Below are 21,141 nucleotides of genomic sequence, written 5' to 3'. Positions count from 1 at the left end.
AATGTAAAGTTACTGTATCTTCAGAATAGAAAGCATATGCCTCTGTGTACAAGCATCAAATCAAATAAACATCAAGTAATTAGGTATGGTGTGCTATATACCATTACAAGTTAAGAGCACGTTTGGTGTCTGGTACCTTACAAGTATCAAAAAGTGCAACCCATGGGCCCCAGATCTTCTTAAATTTGTGGGGACATCCCCTGGCCTCATAAGTCTGCTTATAAAGGGGCAAAACCTGACTGATCAAGTTTTTTCCACAAATTAATGTGGATAACCTCCGTGTATATCCACTGCAACATGACTATTTTCCTGGCATAGAACAATAAAAATTGTATGAATTGTTCTGATCTTGTCTCATTAGACATGTGCCCATATCTAAATCTTCCGGTACTCCCAGTGAACACCACCTCAGATTACATATATTGGGTATCTCACAATTTGAGGCAATAAAGTGAGTGACTAGGGAACAGAAGCATATGGAGAAGGTCCCCTGTCTGCTTATGACATTTATGACAATCAGGGTTGTCTCTTACGCATCTGAAAAAGTCAAAGTGGTGTATAATAGATCCTGTGGAATATCCGTAATTGAATATGTTTATCCCTGGCTGAGATAGTAGTACTAAGTGTGCAGGATCTCATTCCAGTTTTCATCTGAGAGATCCAGGATATCTTGCAGCCAGTGAGATCATAAATTGTGAAGTTGGGTGGGTTTGGTAACAGGGTACTATAAAAGGAAGATATTAACTTAGAGTGTACAGGGTTTAACAGGGCTTTTTCAAGTGCAGAATTATCAAAATGCACATCTCTGATCCCTAGTTGAGCTGCAGCCACATGTTTTTGTTGGAGGGATCGAAAATGCCAAGAATTTGGGTTGCCAAACTCATGTTGAAGCTGTAAAAATGATTTGAGAGAGCCATGTCCATATAACTGCTAAATGTACTTCAAATGTTTCTGTGCCCAGAGACGGGCAGGCATTAAGTAGCATACAGTATAAAGTGTGGAAAGGTAGGATTGAACCAAACCGGGTGATTGGGTGAAACAGACTGTGATGATTAAGCCATCAAGAACATGCACTGTATGTAGATTTTCAACAAAACGTTCAGTATATCTTCACCTTTAGCCATATATTCTTAATAACATGTACCACACATGAAAAAAATGTATGTGTCTGTGTACTTTGAATTCTGATTAATACCTTGAATTTTTACTTTTTCCTTATTTAGTGTGTGTATTTGTTGTTTTTATTGAGATTCTATGAGCGTGCCCAATATAAGGATGCAGGCAATAAAGTGGATTGTTATAAAGTAGTCTTTCATGAGTATTTCAGTGCACTCTCTTGATGGTGATATGTTCATTGAACATTTTTATAGTTCCCAGGGTAACCTTATAGCATTGTGGTTTATTGCTTTCTGGGAGGTATACTATTCTGTAAAGCTAATTTCTGAGAAACCATTTTCCATTCTCTAAATAAACTACTAGGCACTTCAGAATTGATCATGTGAACTAGCCCAACGAGAAAATATTTTACAAAGCATTTTTTTCATCGTCTAATTAAACTGCTAGGCCTGCAGAATTGATCATGTGAACAAGTCCAATGAGAACATATTTTACAAAGCAGTGTAAATTAGAAAAGGCTTGCTTTCCAAGAGCCCTGGCCTCTTGCTTTCATGATATGAGGATCAGAGAAAATATATAGTTTTCACACACAAGGGACACATGTGAAAAACCTTTTTATAGATAATCCTTTGATATAATTGTGCCAAACATTTTCTCTCTTGAAAACCATTCCATTTTATGTATGGACATACATCAGGTACCTGTAACAAAATCTTGTTTCCAGGAGTGAAAAAGCAATTCATTTGGTCCTTAGGGATTTCTGCTGAGGCTCCTATGGACCCCGTTTCTACACATAAGACGTTTTTTTTTTTTTTTCTTTAAAGAATAGTTCTACCTTAAAGGAGAAGTACAGCCAAAGCTCATTTGGCTGTACTTCTGTGGATCACAAGAGTGCAGTTCATTCTGCACTCCTGTGACCCATTTTCAGCTGACAGCTGGCTGAAGTCCACTGTTGGCTGACGTCACTCAGCCGATTCAGGCTGGGGAAAGATCCCGACTTCAAAGTCAGCATCCATCCCAAAGTCTGGAGTGGCACCTGGTTCAGCCTCTCAACAAAACGCTGAGAGCCCGAATCAGCCTCTCCCTCCCCCTCCACAACCCAGCGCTCCAGTGGGTGCTGGGGGGGATGAGCAGACAGCGGTGACTGACAGTCCCACTCTCTGCTCAGACAACTCAGCTATCAGTGGTCATGTGAGTTCTCACCCTTAGAGCCACCGGGGGACAGATGCAGCATTGGACCGATGCTGCATCACCCTAGGTAAGTATAAAGAGGAAAAAAAGCCCTACTCTTTTAACTAAAAAGAAAACCTCCTTTTTAAGATGACTTGTGTTGTGAGTAAAGGGGAGGAGAGAAACCCCCTCAGTATTTCTTTACAAGAGTCCACTGTAAGGACTCGTACACTATTCCTAAAAGCATGCATTTTTTTGTATGCACATGTATTATTCAGCCCAATGTAGATGTGCTTGTAACTAAAGTAAGTGCTACAGGACACACAGACATATTTATATACATGTAGTGTTTCCATTTTTTTTCTAAAATGTATATATATCTATATCATTCTTTTTTTTTTTTTTTAATGGGAGGCCATAGTTCTACTTTAATGGGCAAAGTGATGGTGTCTCTTTAATTGAAATGCAATGCCTATTTGCGAATGCAATACAAATGCAAAACTTACAGAACAGCTTTTATTGTACAAGCCATGCTAGCTTATATAGATTTGCTCCTTGATTTTCATTATGTTCTTTTAAACTAGGCTTGAAGAGAATTACATTATGGAGATCAAAAAACATAAGAGTGAAGCTGAGGTTCTAGGAGCACGAGTGTCTGAGATGGAAAAGGAAATTAATTACTTGAATACTGAACTTGAAGCCCAAAAAGAGGCAAACACCAGAGCTCCAACTGCAACAATGAAGAATCTTGTGGAACGCTTGAAGAGCCAAGTATCCCACAAGGAAAAACAGCAGAAGGTATTTCTTTTGTTTTTTTTATAATATCATTTCACTCCTGCAACACAAGCTGTAATGGTGAAGAGCGATACAGCATTTGGAATACAATAAAATCCAGTCTATTTGTGGTTAAGTTAGCACAGCATGCACCCCTCTGTGCTCTTTTTACTCTGGGCTTACAAATACAGTTTTCATTATAATGTCCCATGGTGATTGTTTTGAGTATATAACACCATGACTACTATCCCCTACTTTATATACTTCTCACATTCCAATATTGTTACTTTTTCTTTTTGAAATACTGCACCTGATATTATGTATTCCTAAAATATATTTTCTCTTCTATTTTAGCTTTCCGGTGGTATTTTTTAAGGGATATATATTATTTTTTTTTCTCTTTCTAGCCATTCTTACACCGAATAAGTTTGCCTTACCTTGTACATTAATGCTCAGTTATTATAGATCAAGCTCTAAATATCTTGGTACTGATTTAGGTACCCATTTCTATGGACAGCAGTGGTGGCACTATAAAAATTAGCACTGCCTCTTCTCGTACACCAGTACGCAAAGTGTGCAGTGAAGTGGAACCCTCCATTGACACCAGTGCCTGTGCACACCTCCCTCTGTCCATTGGAGCAGATTCACAGCATATCTGCATGTTACCAAGCTGAGCATCTACACTGAGGAAGTAAAACCATATGATTATGTTTCAAATACAGTTGTGTTCAAAATAATAGCAGCGTGTTGAAAAAAGTGAATAAAGCTCAAAATCCTTCTAATAGCTTTTATTTCTATACACACAAATGCATTGGGAACACTACACATTCTATTCCAAAACATGAAGAAAAATATATCAAATTTGTGTTGTTCCTCTAAAAAAAAATGAAGAAAAGTGAATATTAGACTGTTCAAAAAAATAGCAGTGTTTGTATTCTTCTTTTTCTACAAACTCAAACATTCACTATATAAAACTGAAAAATGTTTGAAGATTTTGCTTTCCTTTGAATCACTTAATTTTTAGTTGTATAAGCACTGTTTCTGAGAACTGCTGTACACCTGTGTTGCATGGAGTCAACCAACTTCTGGCACCTGTGAACAGGTATTCCAGCCCAGGATGATTGGACTACATTCCACAGTTCTCTATTTCTTGGTTTTGCCTCAGAATCTGCATTTTTGATGTCACCCCACAAGTTTTCTATTGGATTAAGATCCGGAGATTGGGCTGGCCACTCCATAACGTCAATCTTGTTGGTCTGGAACCAAGATGTTGCACGTTTACTGGTGTGTTTGGGGTCGTTGTCTTGTTGGAACACCCATTTCAAGGGCATTTCCTCTTCAGCATAAGGCAGCATGACCTCTTCAAGTATTCTGATGTATTCAAACTGATCCATGATCCCTGGTATGCGATAAATAGGCCCAACACTGTAGTATGAGAAACATCCCTATATCATGATGCTTGCGCAACCATGCTTCACTGTCTTCACAGTGTACTGTGGCTTGAATTCAGTGTTTGGGGGTCGTCTGACAAACTGTCTCCGGCCACTAGACCCAAAAAGAACAATCTTACTTTCATCAGTCCACAAAATGTTGCACCATTTCTCTTTAGGCCAGTCAATGTGCTCTTTGGCAAATTGTAACCTCTTCAGCACATGTCTTTTTTTCAACAGTGGGACTTTGCGGGGGCTTTTTGCAGATAGCTTGGCTTCACATAGGCGTCTTCTAATTGTAACAGTACTCACAGGTAACTTTAGACCTTCTTTGATCTTCCTGGAGCTGATTGTTGGCTGAGTCCTTGCCATTTTGGCTATTCTTCTATCCATTCGAATGGTAGTTTTTCGCTTTCTTCCACGTCTTTCAGGTTTTGGTTGCCATTTTAAAGCATTTGCGATCATTTTAGCTGAGCAGTCTATCATTTTCTCCACTTCTTTATTTGTTTTCCTCTCTCCAATCAACTTTTCAATCAAGGTACGCTGTTCTTCTGAACAATGTCTGGAACGACCCATTTTCCTCAGAATTTCAGAGAGAAATGCACTGTAACCAGCATGTACAACATTTGCTGCCTTCCTTCCTTAAATAAGGGCAATAACTGCCACCTGTTTTTCAAAGAACGAATGACCTCACTAATAGAACTCCGCACTGCTATTATTTTGAACATGTCCCTTTCAATTAGTGATTCAATTACACAGAATCCACAGCATGCATGTCATGACTGTTGGGTCTGTTGGATTTCTATTACTCTACTACACCTGCTAGTAAATTATTTGCCATGTAGAAATATCATTTCTACCAAAAACAGTGATTGATCAGGTCAGTGATGTCTGACTGCTATTATTTTGAACACAACTGTATGTTTAAACCTTCCAAATTTTTGTGTCGAATGTGCAACTAAAATAATGATAAATTCTCTTTTTTACAGTCTATATATATCTGGGTTTTTTTTGCTTTTTAAGTTGTGACCAGTCACTCTCTCTGCCTGCTTTAGGCTGCGCCATGTCATAGTTGATGTACAGTATGTCTGCAAGCCATGACATGACATCTGTGGAGTGGCAGGCCAAGGCACTGTGGAGGAACTGAAAGGAGCAAGCTCTGCAGGAGCACTCATCCTAGGTTAAAATTGTTGCTTTAGCATAGACTTGTATGGGAGTGAGCAAAAACTCCAAGAAAGGATCACCAGGTGAAAAAAAATATTATAAAGAAGGCTTTCAGAAAGGCCAAAGAGAAGAAACTGCAACATTAGCTGGCATGTCTTTTTTTTTTTTTTATTTGGAGTTAAGTAAATTATATGCAGTTCTTTGGTTTTCTATCCCATTAATTAGGGGTATAATATATTTCTTTTACATTTGACTACCTTGTTTGTTAAACTATCTCCCTTTAAACTTTAGAACATTTGGATATATTCAATGTATTGGACAGTTGTGCTACTGTGTGTGTTTTATCTTTTTTCCAGGCTTTAAGCAAAGCCCTGCTGGCTCTTCGGGCAGAAATGACTGCTCATGCTGAACAGCAGATTATTTCCGCTGCAGCACAAAAGGAAGAAAATTTAAACATTCAGCAGATTGTTGACAGACAGACCAAAGATTTAAAGGTGAGCATAGTGACATTTTATTTTACATATTTTCTAGCTACACCATGCATGGATGGCCAGGGATAGCCTAGAATGCTACATGTGGAATTAATGCTAATGTGCAAGTACGAATTACATATTACTGCTGTATTTCTGGGCAGCTCAAAAACTGCATAGGGAACTTGATTTTATAATCTGTTTTGAGGTTCTGACATTAATAATATGGCCACAGTCTATGAAGTTTCTAGTTAGACTTACAAAGTGTAACATTTCCTTAAGAATGCTGTGATTTATTAAACGTTTATGTACAGCCAAAACTTTTTCTTGTAGTTATAGATAAAATGTGGAAGCCTTCATCAGGTTTTTTTTGGCTCTCTTTATACCCACTGGGGGGATTTTTGCTGGGGAGATTCAATACCCAATATTAAGAGGCATACACTTCATAACAAATGATCATTTAAAACAAATTACATAACTTAAGCTTTTCTGCACACCAGAGAGCTAATGCTTTGTCTGACCATGTCATAAAAAAGGAAAAAAACTCAGTAAAATAGTCAGGGAGTACATAGTAGCCAGCAAATATTGAGACAATAAATACTTTGGCCAGAAGTATACACTCACCAGTCACTTTATTAGGTACATCTGTTCAGTTGCTTGGTAACACAAATTTCTAATCAGCCAATCACATGGCTGCAATGCAATGCATTTAGGCATGTAAACGTGGTGAAGGCGACTTGCTGAAGTTCAAACCGAGCATCAGAATGGGGAAGAAAGGCGATTTAAGTGACTTTTAATGTGGCATGGTTGTTGGTGCCAGATAGCCAGGTCTGAGTATTTGAAAAACTGCTGATCTGCTGGGATTTTCAAGCACAACCATCTCTAGGGTTTACAGAGAATGGTCTGAAAAAGAAATATCCAGTGAGGGACAGTTGGGTGGACGAAAATGTGTTGTTGATGTCAGAGGAGAATGGGCAGACTGGTTGCTTCGACATTCAGATGGTTTGGTAAGAATTTGTCTTAAACAACATGAAAGCATGGATCCATCCTGCCTTGTATCAATGGTTCAGGCTGGTGGTGGTGGGGGATATTTTCTTGGCAGTAGCAAGGTGTACCTAATAAAGTGGTCGATGAGTATATAGCGTGTACACTGCAGGAGTCAAACGTTGTAAAGTACAGAAGGGCAGGTGTCAGGGGTAGGTAACTTTTGTGCTCCTTACATTGCTGCTTAGCAGGTACAAAAATAAGTAATTATAGTTAGTGGATGTGGGGGACAAACAAGACCTATCACTGGTGCCTCTGGGAGAAAAAATGCACCCTATTGTTGATGTCAGTCAAAGCAAAATGCACCCCGTCATCGGTGTCTGCGGGAGCAAAGGGGACCCCGTTGTTGGTGTCAGCAGTAGCAAAATGAACCCCATCATTGGAGTCCGTAGAAGAAAAATGTACCCATCTTTTGTGTCAGGATTTTTTCCTTTTGGGATAAAAGTTTTAATTAAATAACGAAAAGCTGACCATTGTAAGCACCCCTGTTAGTGTTAAATGTTTTGTCTCAACTCTCTATCTACCACTTTTGCTGGATGGCTTAGTGTACATTCTCAACAAACATTGTTTCCAGAATAAATTAACTCCCGTGACTGCGCAGTAATTGCGTGATACCAGCGTTGCCAATTAGTATGGACAAAGATCCCGAACCTGAATAAAAACCAGTGAAGATGTTTGCACCAGCAAAGGCTGGTGAGTTTAATACATTTTAAGGAAGTCTGATATGACAGATTTACTGGTCAGATCACCAGATACTAAAACTTATGAAAAATGTTAAAGGGGCACTCAGAAAAGCAAAGACCGCTGTGTAATGCTATTGACAGACTACATCATATATGTAATTTTTTATTTTGCCCAAAGTTCCCTTTTAAACCTTTCATTGATATTCAGTGGCTTAGCAGTGTATACATATCTGGTATTTTATTATTCAGCCACCAGGTTCTCATCACACATGTTACTGGACACAGAGCTCATCAATAGTGGGTGCTGCAGCGACTACCAGCTGGGTACTGGAATCATCACAGATCAATGCACTTATTCACATGCCTGAGAAAGGGGTCCTGCGTGGCTCCGAAACGTTACACTTTTGTGATATGATCTTTCTGCAGTAAATGTTTGGGACAACATTGAAGATCCTTGGTGTGCCGACGAATATGTGCATTGATCAGGTTGACATTTGGGTGCAGATACTGGAAACATTTCTCAATATAAGGAATGTTACAGAAATAATTTTAAAATATAATTTTAATCATTGTAACACTTGCAGGTGCCATTAGCACTCAAAAAAGATCACATTACTCCCCCTGTCAATGTCTTTATCTTCCAGTGATAGCAAATCCTCCTGCGCTTAAATGGATGATCCCTAACCCTAAGCTGCTCACACCCAAACCTATACCTAATAGGTGTATATGAAATAAACAACAATTGTATATGGAGTGTGGCGCTAATAACATAAATACATGAACAATAATACAAGTGTAAAATAACACAAAATATCTAGTGATATGATCCTATCAGGATCTGATGGTGAAATAATATACAGTGACAATGTGAGAAAGGAATAAATCCTGTAAATTTGTGAAAACACAAACCGACTCCACAATCCCCCCTATCCACAATTGAGGGACCAAGCAATCTCAAATACAGTAGTACAAATAAGTAAAAGTGAATCCCCCTACCAGGGGGATACAAAAAGTGATAAGTGCCAAACAAACACACTTCACCACATACAAATGTCCACATAAATAAAAGTGTAATAATGTTGCTCATAAACACAAAATAAATTCACAAAAATGTCCAAAATTGATGAAATGATATATAAACGTATACACGTGATCCATTAACGAAATCGTGCAAGTGTTGAAGTAAATGCATGATCACAGCAATAGTGAAAATCCTCAAGTGGCCAAAATGCCCCCTCACCTCCTTACAGTGACCACAAGGGCCAGCTCGCTTTTAGGATCACACCACGATCCTTACAGGTGATGATTCGTCACAGGAAAATATCCTCACTGGATCCCATCAATGGTGGCACTTACTCCTCTCCTCTCAGGTCTCCTCCAGACACAGGTAGCAGCAATATCGCTCACTCTCCCATAAAGGATCATATCATGTTGCTGAGAGGTGAAGACGCCTACATGTGTAACCCGGCTAATCCGCTCAGCTTCGGCACAAATGGGAAGGCAGCGTCACTTCAATGCTGAAAAGAGGTCTTACGTAACAGGAAGCTGCTTTACTAGCCAATCACACTCCTCGATTCTCCCTCAGACGGGCAGGGCAGCCTTTCTGATCTACGCCCTCTTTAGTCCACGTTGTCTTCTGTTCTATTGGTCCGATGTTTGGATGTGAGGTCTGATGTTTGGAGAGGCTGCCTCTCCAAACATCAGACCAATAGAACTGAACACAACGTGGACTAAAGAGGGTGTAGATCAGAAAGGCTGCCCTGCCCGTCTGAGGGAGAATTGAGGAGTATGATTGGCTAGTAAAGCAGCTTCCTGTTACGTAAGACCTCTTTTCAACATTGAAGTGATGCTGCCTTCCCATTTGTGCCGAAGCTGAGCGGATTAGCCGGGTTACACACATAGGCGTCTTCACCTCTCAGCAACATGATATGATCCTTTATGGGAGAGTGAGCGATATTGCTGCTACCTGTGTCTAGAGGAGACCTGAGAGGAGAGGAGTAAGTGCCACCATTCATCAATCCAGTGCGGATATTTTCCTGTGACGAATCATTATCTGTAAGGATCGTGGTGTGATCCTAAAAGCGAGCTGGCCCTTGTGGTCACTGTAAGGAGGTGAGGGGGCATTTTGGCCACTTAAGGATTTTCACTATTGCTGTGATCATGCATTTACTTCAACACTTGCACGATTTCGTTAATGGATCACGTGTATACGTTTATATATCATTTCATCAATTTTGGACATTTTTGTGAATTTATTTTGTGTTTATGAGCAACATTATTACACTTTTATTTATGTGGACATTTGTATGTGGTTAAGTGTGTTTGTTTGGCACTTATCACTTTTTGATAGGTTTTGTATCCCCCTGGTAGGGGATTCACTTTTACTCTTTTGCACTACTGTATTTGAGATTGCTTGGTCCCTCAATTGTGGATAGGGGGGATTGTGGAGTTGGGCTGTGTTCTCACGAATTTACAGGATTTATTTATTTTCTTACATTGTCACTGTATATTATTTCACCATCAGATACTGGTAGGATCATATCACTAGATATTTTGTGTTATACACTTGCATTATTGTTTACCTTCCAGTGCCGTCTTCATTTAGGTATCATCCAGGTTCAGCATCTGCTTTCAGAAGGTGACACAACTATATGAGTCTTGGTGCCTGTGCAGTAGTGTTCTAGGCTGTGTACACACATATTCTTGTCTCACATTTTAGTCCCTTGTAATTGTCTCTAAGGCATTTATACATGCAAACATTTGGTTACTGACAGGTCCCCTTTAACCCCATACCATATTAATATTTATATATTAAAGAAACTAAGAAGAACTCCCACCAGTTGTGCCATGGGGCAACTCATGGGTTGAGAGGGCTGGTGCATAGTAACATTTTTACGTTATACCCTAAATATGTGTGTCACATGTAACCTGTTGCTATAGCTGTACTTATCCTTTAATTTTTCACATGACTGTAGGTCATTTCCTACAGAGATATAGAAATGCAGGTATGATGTGATAGGACTGAAGCTTCTTTGTGAATACCAGAGGGCTGTATTCAACCTCAGAGTAGCACTCAGCTAATTACTGTGGTGACCATATCTTGACACAACATTCATTTGTTTAGTTCAAGTGAAATCTTGGTTTAATTTCAATGGATCACAGGGGGCCTATTTTACAGCAAGCCTCTTGTGGACAACTGTGAGATCCAAGTGTAAATTTTATAATTTTTAAGGTCCAAATATTTGGAAACGATAAGATGACTAGAGTACAACTCTGTATGACTGATTGCACACCAGTATTAGAAAAGGCTAGCAGGCATCACTACAGGTGGACTACAGGTGAAATCAGTACCTGAAGCTTGGTCACATTACAGCTAGTTTTCCAAACACAGTACCACTTCACAAACTGATAGTTCAGGGAAGACCTCTTCAGATCACGTCTTATCTTTGGGTGCTTTTCCTTTGAGATACCCACCACTTTTATTGGTGTTTACCAAGAGATCTCACTGTCCATGTGGGAGTTTAATTTATTTTACACTACCGAGAATTTAGTAGATTATATTTACAGTCTAATAGTAAAATTAGTATTTTCTTTTAACTTGTGCACTATTTACACACAGCCAGTTTCCTATTGGCATTTTTGGAAATGATGCAATGATCCCACTTGGTATTTATATATTATTTTGCCACTTGACATGGTATTGATCTTTGAATCAATAAGGTAGAGTGAGGTGAGCTAACATGGAAAGCATTTGAGTAACCTGTGTAGTCTGGCTTGTTTTATTGATATTCGTTGTGTGGATACAAGAGTTAAATAATTCATTCGAAGCAAATTCTCTCATTAAGCATCTCCTTGCAAATGATGTCCCCTGGTGCTTGGGTTGGTTGCAAATGAAAATTGTTACATTATCCTTTCTTAACTTAAAAGCTGATTACAGAGTTTTAATCCGAAACCTAATTCCTTTGTGGTATTTTAAGTAGGCAAATTTAATTGTGAAGAGACATGATATTATCGTTACAGGCAAGGATTGAAGATTTAAATGAGCTACAACTAAAGCTTAAAGAGGCCCTAAAAACTAGCAAGGCTAGAGAGAATAACCTCACCGAAGACCTTGAAAACCTAAACCAAGAGTTGCGAACAAAGCAGAAAACCCTTAATAAGCTGCAGAAGGAAAAAGATGAAGTAGATAAGGAAAACGAGGAACTGAAAAAAAGAGTGAAACGTTTGATGAACAGCATACAGGTACATATCATACCGTTCCTTTACATTGTCTGCTGGTTTAGCAGAGTCATGGCAACATTAATTGGTGGCAATAAATCTAGCAAGTCTGTATCTTGAGAGAAAATCCGGCAGTGTATGTAAAGCTAGTCATATACTGTTAGATTTCTCTCATTTATGGGCTATGAGGAAGGGGCTGTGTGTGGGGAATCTCCACTGATGTCTATTGTATTCACCTGTGACTGCCTGACTACCTGAACATAGATTGCATCTCATAGAATACACTCACGGTTCAGCAAAAATTTTTCCACCAGACTAAGTCGATCTTCAAATTTACTTTTGTCAAGTCACATAAAGCTGACATTGCCACCCGTGGCTCAGATTTTGGACTGTTCTGCAGCTGGTATTGCTTGGTTCACTGTTTCATTGGTTGCAATGAGTGTTCAGCATGCTGAAAACTCTGTGTTCAATTAGAAATAATTTGTTTTTCAAAAGGGCAATTTACTATGTTTGTTGGAAAACAAATAATAATAATATTTGCCCAAGTCAGGGCAGCAAATTGTGATGTTGTAGCAGGTCTGCCAATTTGATATGGAAGTTCTACAATAGTCTGGCTTCTAAATAGTATACTTTAAAGTGGTAGTAAACCCTTACATATACCCAGTGAAGTGACTGGCCTCAGGTGACACACAGAGATGAAACAAATCCTCCTACATAAGTTGTAGCTGCCTATTCACAGTCATCTGTCCCCTACTTCCATTCAAATTGCAGAATTTACAAAGGATCTCTCAGCTCTGAAAAGCAGGGGGGCAGAGAGCTGACGTTACACTCATTGGGGAGAGTTCTGAGAGCTGATTGGAGGGAAGGTACACAAACCCTTCCCACTGCATACAGGAACAGTGCTTAGGCTCTGCCCTTCCCATTACCATTTTTCTCTTGGTGTCAGGAAAACTTGTCAGAATTGACTCATGCAGATTGCAGAGGAACTAGACAGCAGACGAAAATGACACTTAGTGCTCTGGATTGAGACGTGGGCACACTTTAAAGGGATATGCTTTGTTTATATTTCATGTCCAGGGGCAGACTGACAATTAATGGGGCCCCCGGGCAATAGGGGATCATGGGGCCCCTGTGTCCTTGCCCAAACTCAAAAAAGCCTATGAAAAAGGTACCAGGGGCATCTCATGGGGCCCCCTACTGACCCCGGGCCCTCAGGCAGTGCCCGAGTTTCCAAATGGTCAGTCTCTCCCTGTTCATGTCTGAGGTTTACAACCACTTTAATGTTTGTTTTTTTTCAGTTTGGCTAGAGTGTGGAACAGCTAAGACCTCTGTGCCATCTGTTTCAACTGTTGAGTTTCACCCACTCACTCTTTCTCCTTGAGACTATGGTCACTGGGACAGAAAACAATGAAAATGCCAAATGTTTTACAGTTGTCACTGGATCAGGAAAATAGGGGAAATCCTTCCCTAGGAATACCTATTTTGTTGACAGCTATTTAAAGCATATCTAAACCTGAAAACAAAAATGTAATATATTGCAGCTTATCAGGCATTAGATGTGGGAGCTGCATTAGTTTTAAATTTTCAGGTCAAGGTTGTCGTTTTCAACAAGTACAGAAAGTACATGTTGAGCTTTCCATATGTGCAGTGTCCTTGTCACTTTCTGTGAGCTTAAAAAAGATAGCACAAATATCTTTATTTGTTTTTTATGTAAACTACTAGTCTCATCAATCCACTGCAAAATGGGGATGGACAAAGGCAGACATAACCCAGCCTGTGTGACAGCCATGAGTGTAGACATGAAGAGACCTGGAAGTGTGTTATTTTCAGGATTAAATAAAGGAAAATAATCTGAAAAAAAAAAAAGCAAATGCGGCCGCCACAACTAAAGACTAGCAAGAAGCATTATATAACATGTTTTCTTTTGGTTTTAAATATGTTTCAAGAAGTGATTTCCCTTTACTTTGAATAGACTCCATGGTAAATTCCTTTGTTTTACCTATGATTCGCAAACATTCCAAGAGTATTGTAAATTGGTTAAATCATCCATAAACCAAAATTGTAAAAAAAAAAATACTTAATAAAATTTGTTTTATTCTATTACAACCCCTGCTGTGATTGTAGGGGTATAAAATTGAATACATACTTTGAATAGCTACTGTATGCCCCTACAATCACAGCAGGGGTTGTAATAGAATAAAACAAATTTTATTATGTATTTTTTTTTTTACAATTTTGGTTTATGGATGATTTAACCAATTTACAACACTATTGGAATGTTTGCGAACCATAGGTGAAACAAAGGAATTTACCATGAAATGTACAGTTAGATGGATTTTCAGAGATATGTTTGAGATGCTTTTGAACTTAAATTTAACAATTTCCTTGGTGATTTAATAATTAAATCACCAAGGAAATTGTTAAATTTAAGTTCAAAAGCATCTCAAACCTATCTCTGAAAATCCATCTAACTGTAGATTTCATGGTTCTCTTTTGTGACTTGCTTTAATGAGTTTAGATTAACAAAGCTAGTGAAGCCTAAAGCACTGTCCACCCAAAATCTATTTCTAACATGAAGCGTGAAGGGGACACCTGTATTGGCAGCCTGGCTGTATGGTCAGCCTTGCTTAAAAAAAGATGTAGCGAACCGGCAAAACAAAGATAATCCTGAGCATGTTTTACTATATTCTCTTCAGCAGAGGTAGCATTTCGAAACCCCTAGAGTAATCCATGCAAAGCAATCACAGTTCACTTTTCATTGTTATGGCTACCGCCAGCTGATATTAAACTAAAATCTCTCTGGCTGTTATGAGTTACAGTACATCACTGCTCTTATTAACAGGCTCTGTGAAGTGCAAAATGTTTACTGCAAAAATAGCTATGAAGCAATGCTCATTCAAAGGTTATGTTTACATGTTAATCTAAAATTCTCACTGTTGATTATAGAATCCCATTAAAAACATCCTTTAGCGCTCATTACTTTATGTAAATGTTACTCTTTTAACGGGATTATAGCTAACATTTTAAATATCCATATCTTTTTAGAGCAAGTCTGATCTGGATAGTAAACAGAGCATGATAGATGAGCTTCAGAAGAAAACTAAAAAGCTTGAACTGGAGTTGGAGAAGAAAAGTGAAGAAGCTGAAAGAAAACCTGCACGAGAAGATAAGGTGTGATTAGAGTGTCTACATGACTATTATTTAGTGACCGCATCATTACCAGTTTATTCCTGCTTAATCTAGAAATAAAGCTGTATGTAATACTTGTCATGGGATATCACTTGGTGCTTTTAAAGGGGAAGTGTCATTTTTCTGTGATCAGTAGGGTTCCCTGTTAGCCTCTGCAGCAGAAAATAGACACAAGTATGCCTTCTGTCTTACGGAGCCTTATTACTGTAACTGAAAATTCCAGTTCTTTCACTTTAGGTCAAAGCAATAAGCTTCTGTCCTAATGGGGACTAAGGACGTGGCATTCAACTTGGTGTTATTTGAAGGGAATTTCTTTTGTTTTTTCATCCTTAGTTGTCCTGCATTTTGTTTAATATGTACAGTATCTCACAGAAGTGAGTACACTCCACACATTTTTGTAAATATTTTATATCTTTTCATGTGACAACACGTAAGAAATGACACTTTGCTACAATGTAAAGTAGTGAGTGTACAGCTTGTATAACAGTGTAAATTTGCTGTCCTCTCAAAATAACTCAACACACATCCATTAATGTCTAAACTGCTGGCAACAAAAGTGAGTACACCCCTAAGTGAAAATGTCCAAATTGGGCCCAAGTAGCCATTTTCCCTCCCCAGTGTCATGTGACTCGCTAGTGTTACAAGATCTCAGGTGTGAATGAGGAGCAGGTGTGTTAAATTTGGTGTCATCGCTCTCACTCTCTCATACTGGTCACTGAAAGTTCAACATGGCACCTCATGGCAAAGAACTCTGAGGATCTGAAAAAAAGAATTTTTGTTCTACATAAAGATGGCCTAGGCTATAAGAAGATTGCCAAGACCCTGAAACTGAGCTGCAGCACGGTGGCCAAGACCATACAGCGGTTTAACAGGACAGGTTCCACTCAGAACAGGCATTGCCACGGTCAACCAAAGAAGTTGAGTGCACGTGCTCAGCATCATATCCAGAGGTTGTCTTTGGGAAGTAGACATATGGGTGCTGCCAGCATTGCTGCAGAAGTTGAAGAGGTGGGGGGTCAGCCTGCCAGTGCTCAGACCATGCGTCGCACACTGCCTCAAATTGGTCTGCATGGCTGTCCTCCCAGAAGGAAGCCTCTTCTAAAGATGATGCACAAGAAAGCCCGCAAACAGTTTGCTGAAGACAAGCAGACTACGGACATGGATTATTAGAACCATGTCCTGTGGTCTGATGAGACCAGGATCAACTTATTTGGTTCAGATGGTGTCAAGCTTGTGGCGACAACCAGGTGAGGAGTACAAAGACAAGTGTGACTTACCTACAGTCAAGCATGGTGGTGGGAGTGTCATGGTCTGGGGCTGCATGAGTGCTGCCGGCACTGGGGAGCTACAGTTCATTGAGGGAACCATGAATGCCAACATGTACTGTGACATACTAAAGCAGAACATGATCCCCTCCCTTTGGAGACTGGGCTGCAGGGCAGTATTCCAACATGACAACGACCCCAAACACAACTCCAAGACAACCACTGCCTTGCTAAAGAAGCTGAGGGTAAAGGTGATGGACTGGCCAAGCATGTCTCCAGACCTAAACCCTATTGAGCATCTGTGGGGCATCCTCAAACGGAAGGTGGAGGAACACAAGGTCTCTAACATCCACCAGCTCTGTGATGTCATGGAGGAGTAGAAGAGGACTCCAGTGGCAACCTGTGAAGCTCTGGTGAACTCCATGCCCAAGAGGGTTAAGGTAGTGCTGGAAAATAATGGTGGCCACACAAAATATTGAGACTTTGGGCCCACTTTGGGCATTTTCACTCAGGGGTGTACTCACTTTTGTTGCCAGTGGTTTACACATTAATGGCTGTGTGTTGAGTTATTTTGAGGGGACATTTATACTGTTGTACAAGCTGTACACTCACTACTTTACATTTTGCAAAGTGTCATTTCTTACGTGTTGTCACATGAAAAGATAGAATAAAATATTTACAAAAATGTGAGGGGTATACTCAGTTCTGTGAGATACTGTATATCTCTTTAAAATAACTACCAAAAATGTTATAGTGCATTAAACCTTTCATCCAGCTTTAAATGATTATTGTTTTAATTTAAAAAAACTACGATAAAGAAAAAGCAAGGGTGAAAAATACACTTTAGGCTTTAACTAATTGTCCTTTTCACATATTAATTCCTTATGGTCCAAGTAATGAATGGCATGGCAGGGATGTCGCCTTTGCGTATATACTGTACATTGTGCTAAAATTGTCCCTCTTTCTAATCCCAGGAAGGTATGTACAGAGGTTGGACAAGTGCAATGGACTTTATCAATAAGGCTATGCAAAGAGCAATACCAGCATACCAGGTTCTAGTTTACTGCAGATGGCTTATTGGACTATTTTTGATTATCTACACTTTGTACAATACCCTTTGAAATGCCGTATTGTTACTTGATTAACTAGGACAACTTTCCCCAAAACCTCTTTTCAAGATACTTTCTAGCCTTAGTAGACATCAAGAAAGGATACCTGTATGTAACATCTTTCAGGCACATCAATGCTTCCTTGCTGTGGACATGGTACACTACCAGTCTGTTGTCCCCTTTGGGTTGTCCACTGCACCTTGAGTTTTCACCAAGGTGCTGACTCCTGTTCTAGCATTGCTACCCTCACAAGATGTTCTAAATTTGGGATACCTGGATAAAACAGGCGGCAAAAACTTAGTCAATATCCACCAAACTGTTCAGATTCTCCAAAGGTTAGTTGAATCCTGAAACTTCAGAAGTCAGTGCTGGAACTGATCCATCACTTGGAATATCTCAATATCCTTCTAGACACTGCTTAGTCAAGGGTTCTGCTTTTCCTGAGCCTTCTGTAACTCAATATTTCGGCTAAGTGGGACAAAAAAGTGTAACATCTGGACAATAATATGGGTGAAAATATTGTTTGATGTTAGTTTAAGTATCATTAAGGTAGTGTAATACTTATCACAGAAGGTATCGCAGCATTTTCTTTGCCTAATTGGTCTATTCTGGTGTGGGAACATGCATCTGTGCTCAGCAGCAAACTTATTTAGGTTTTTAGATTACAATTTGTCTATAAGCATCAATGGTAGCGTGGTTGTTCTTGTTATTGAAGTAGTCAAGGAACAGCTCAAAGGTCAATAGCAAATGGTTGAAGGTACACAAAGGAGCAAAATATCAGCTGGAAAGAGCACAATAATCTAGCAATCAGAAAGTGCAGAGACATGACTTGACTTGCATAGTTACATAGTTAGTCTGGCTGAAAAAAGACAAAAGCCCATCCAGTTCAACCATTAAAAAAAAAAGTTATAATCCTATACCCACAGTTGATCCAGAGGAAGGCAAAAAAAACCCTGCAAAGCATGATCCAATTTGCTCCTGCAGGGAATAAAATTCCTTCCTGATCCTCTGAGAGGCAATCAGATATTTCCTGGATCAACTTTACCTATAAATGTTAGTATTCAATTATATTCTGTGTATCTAAGAAAGAATCCAGGCTTTTATTAAAGCAATCCACTGAGCTGGCCAGAACCAACTCTTGAAGGAGTCTATTCCACATTTTCACAGCTCTCACTGTGAAGCAACCTTTCCGTGTTTGGAAATTAAATTTCTTTTCCTCCAGATGTAAAGAATGCCCCCCTTGTCCTCTGTGATGTGATGATCTCAGGGTGAATAGCTCTACACTGAGTTCACTATATGAACCACTGATGTATATATACATGTTGATCATATCCCCCCTTAATCTCCTCTTCTCTAGAGAGAATAAATTCAGTTTCTCTTTCCTCATAGCTGATCTCCTTTGTCCTTCTCTGTACTTTCTCCAGTTCCCCAATGTTCTTTTTGTGAATTGGTGCCCAAAACTGAACATCATATTCCAGATGAGGTATTACTAATGATTTGTACAGGGGTAGCATGATATCTCTTTCTTTGGAGTCTATACCTCTTTAATACAAGAGAGGATTTTGCTTGCGTTAGAAACTGCAGCTTGGCATTGCATGCTATTATTAGGCTTGTTATCTACCAGAACTCCCAGATCCTTCTCCAACATTGATTCCCCCAGTTGTACTCCCCCTAGTATGTATGATGCATGCATATTCTTAGCCCTCAAGTGCATAACTTTACATGTATCAGCATTAAACCTCATTTGCAACATAGTTGCTCAATCAACCAGTGCATTGAGGTCAGCTTGTAAGTTGAAGACGTCCTGTAAGGACGTTATTTCACTGCATAGCATGCTGTCATCTGCAAAGACTGAAATTGGATTTTTAATCCCAGACCCTATATCGTTTATAAATATATTAAAAAGTAAGGGTCCCAACACTGAACCTTGGAGTACATCACTGACAACCCTAGACCATTCAGAGTATGAATCATTAACCACTACTCTTTGAATACGATCTTTTAGCCAGTTTTCTACCCATTTACATATGGATTTTTCCATGCCTGTAGACTTTACCTTACACATTAGCCATGTGTGGGGAACTGTGTCAAATACTTTTGCAAAATCCAAGTATACCACAAGTATACCTCCCATGAACTAAAGAAGTTCATGGGAGGAGCAAAGAGTTCAAGGTTCACCAGAAAACAATAGATAATTAGAGATAATAGCTGTTCAACACCACACCACAGAAGTCGCAGGTTCAGATCCAGACTGTGACACACTGAGGACTATACTATCCCTGGCTTGGTGGCTCACAAGCCAATGGTGTGGAGGATCCTCACAATTGATGCCAGCTTGACAGATCAGGGAGGAGTCCAGGACACCCTTATGGTGCAAGGGACTTGGTCACTGGAGAAAGCTCATCTCTCGATCAACATCCAGGAGTAAGGAGTGATTCAATTGTCCCATCAATACTGGACCTCTCAACTTCGTGGTTACCCAATCCAGATTCAGTCAGACAGTGCAACAGCAGGCATATATACTGTAAATCACCAGTAAGGAACCAGAGTCTTGACTTGGGCCAACCAGATACCATAGTCATTTATGTTCTAACAGTTACACTTAAAATGGACAAACTGCCCTTTAAGAATGCCTTGGCTACACATAGGATGATGGCAACTATTAGAAAAAATAAAACCATTCTTATCTGTATTTTTGAAAAAATATTTAGTAGCAAAGTTTTAAAACACTGGATGTTCAGTACTATCTGTATTACTGGATTTTTTTTCTTCTGATGTCATCTTAGGGCCAAGTTCAAAAAAAGTTTTTTTGTTTTTTGATCATTAGTGAGTCAAATTAACGTTTGCTTTCGGCCGCAATGACGAGAAAAGTTTTCTCGAACGGACAAATTTCTATCAGTGTATGTGGTTTTCACTTAGTAAAATCCATTTATTCCAAAATCAAAAGCAAACAAAGGATTCCAAATGACATTGGAATTAATTTTCATACAAAGTTTCCTAAGAATGTTTGCTAAAAATTCTATCCATCTATGGCCAGCTTAAACCTGGTATTCTAATGTTCCTGAAAACTAGGAAATCCACATCTTGCAAGTTCTGCCATCACACTTGAAGGCACAGAAATTGCATCACAGGACCTACTTTGTGAGGCCCATGCTAGCTTTTTGGCAGTCTGGTCTGGATCAATGATAATCTTGAGTGCTATCAAGGGTCAGATCTTTAGTAGTTCTTTTTCAAAGACTGCCTCTCATTCTTTTGTAAAGGTCTTCATACGGGGGTTGCTCACATAGTCCTGCCTATATATCCACCTTTGACTCCCAGGGACTCAGTCTGGTTCTGTGGTTTTTCAAAAATCACCATTAGAACCTATCAGCCTATCCTTCACTTTATCCCCACTCACATGGTGGCCTTTCTCATTGCCATCATCTTGGTGAAACTGGTTTACGAGTTGACCTGCTTGTCCTGCAAGGAAGCTTTTCTTGTGTTTCCAAGAGACAAGATTTTCTAGAGGC

General features: G+C 39.3%; 1 protein-coding gene across 1 annotated transcript in view; it reads left to right on the top strand.

Annotated features, from left to right (window-relative positions):
* Positions 1-21,141, top strand: part of CEP290 (centrosomal protein 290) — a 239,857-nt gene that overhangs the window by 147,400 nt on the left and 71,316 nt on the right. The window contains exons 37-40 of the mRNA XM_089652468.1: positions 2,871-3,084; positions 6,011-6,148; positions 11,872-12,093; positions 15,115-15,240. Coding sequence (XP_089508594.1) covers positions 2,871-3,084; positions 6,011-6,148; positions 11,872-12,093; positions 15,115-15,240 — 700 coding nt within the window. The remainder of the gene's footprint in view (positions 1-2,870; positions 3,085-6,010; positions 6,149-11,871; positions 12,094-15,114; positions 15,241-21,141) is intronic.

The sequence above is a fragment of the Staurois parvus genome, unplaced genomic scaffold (genome assembly GCF_062004578.1).
Source record: "Staurois parvus isolate SC_StPar_1 unplaced genomic scaffold, SC_StPar_1.0 ptg000025l, whole genome shotgun sequence".
In the NCBI taxonomy this organism is placed as follows: Eukaryota; Metazoa; Chordata; class Amphibia; order Anura; family Ranidae; genus Staurois; species Staurois parvus.
This window is presented reverse-complemented; position numbering and strand designations above follow the sequence as displayed.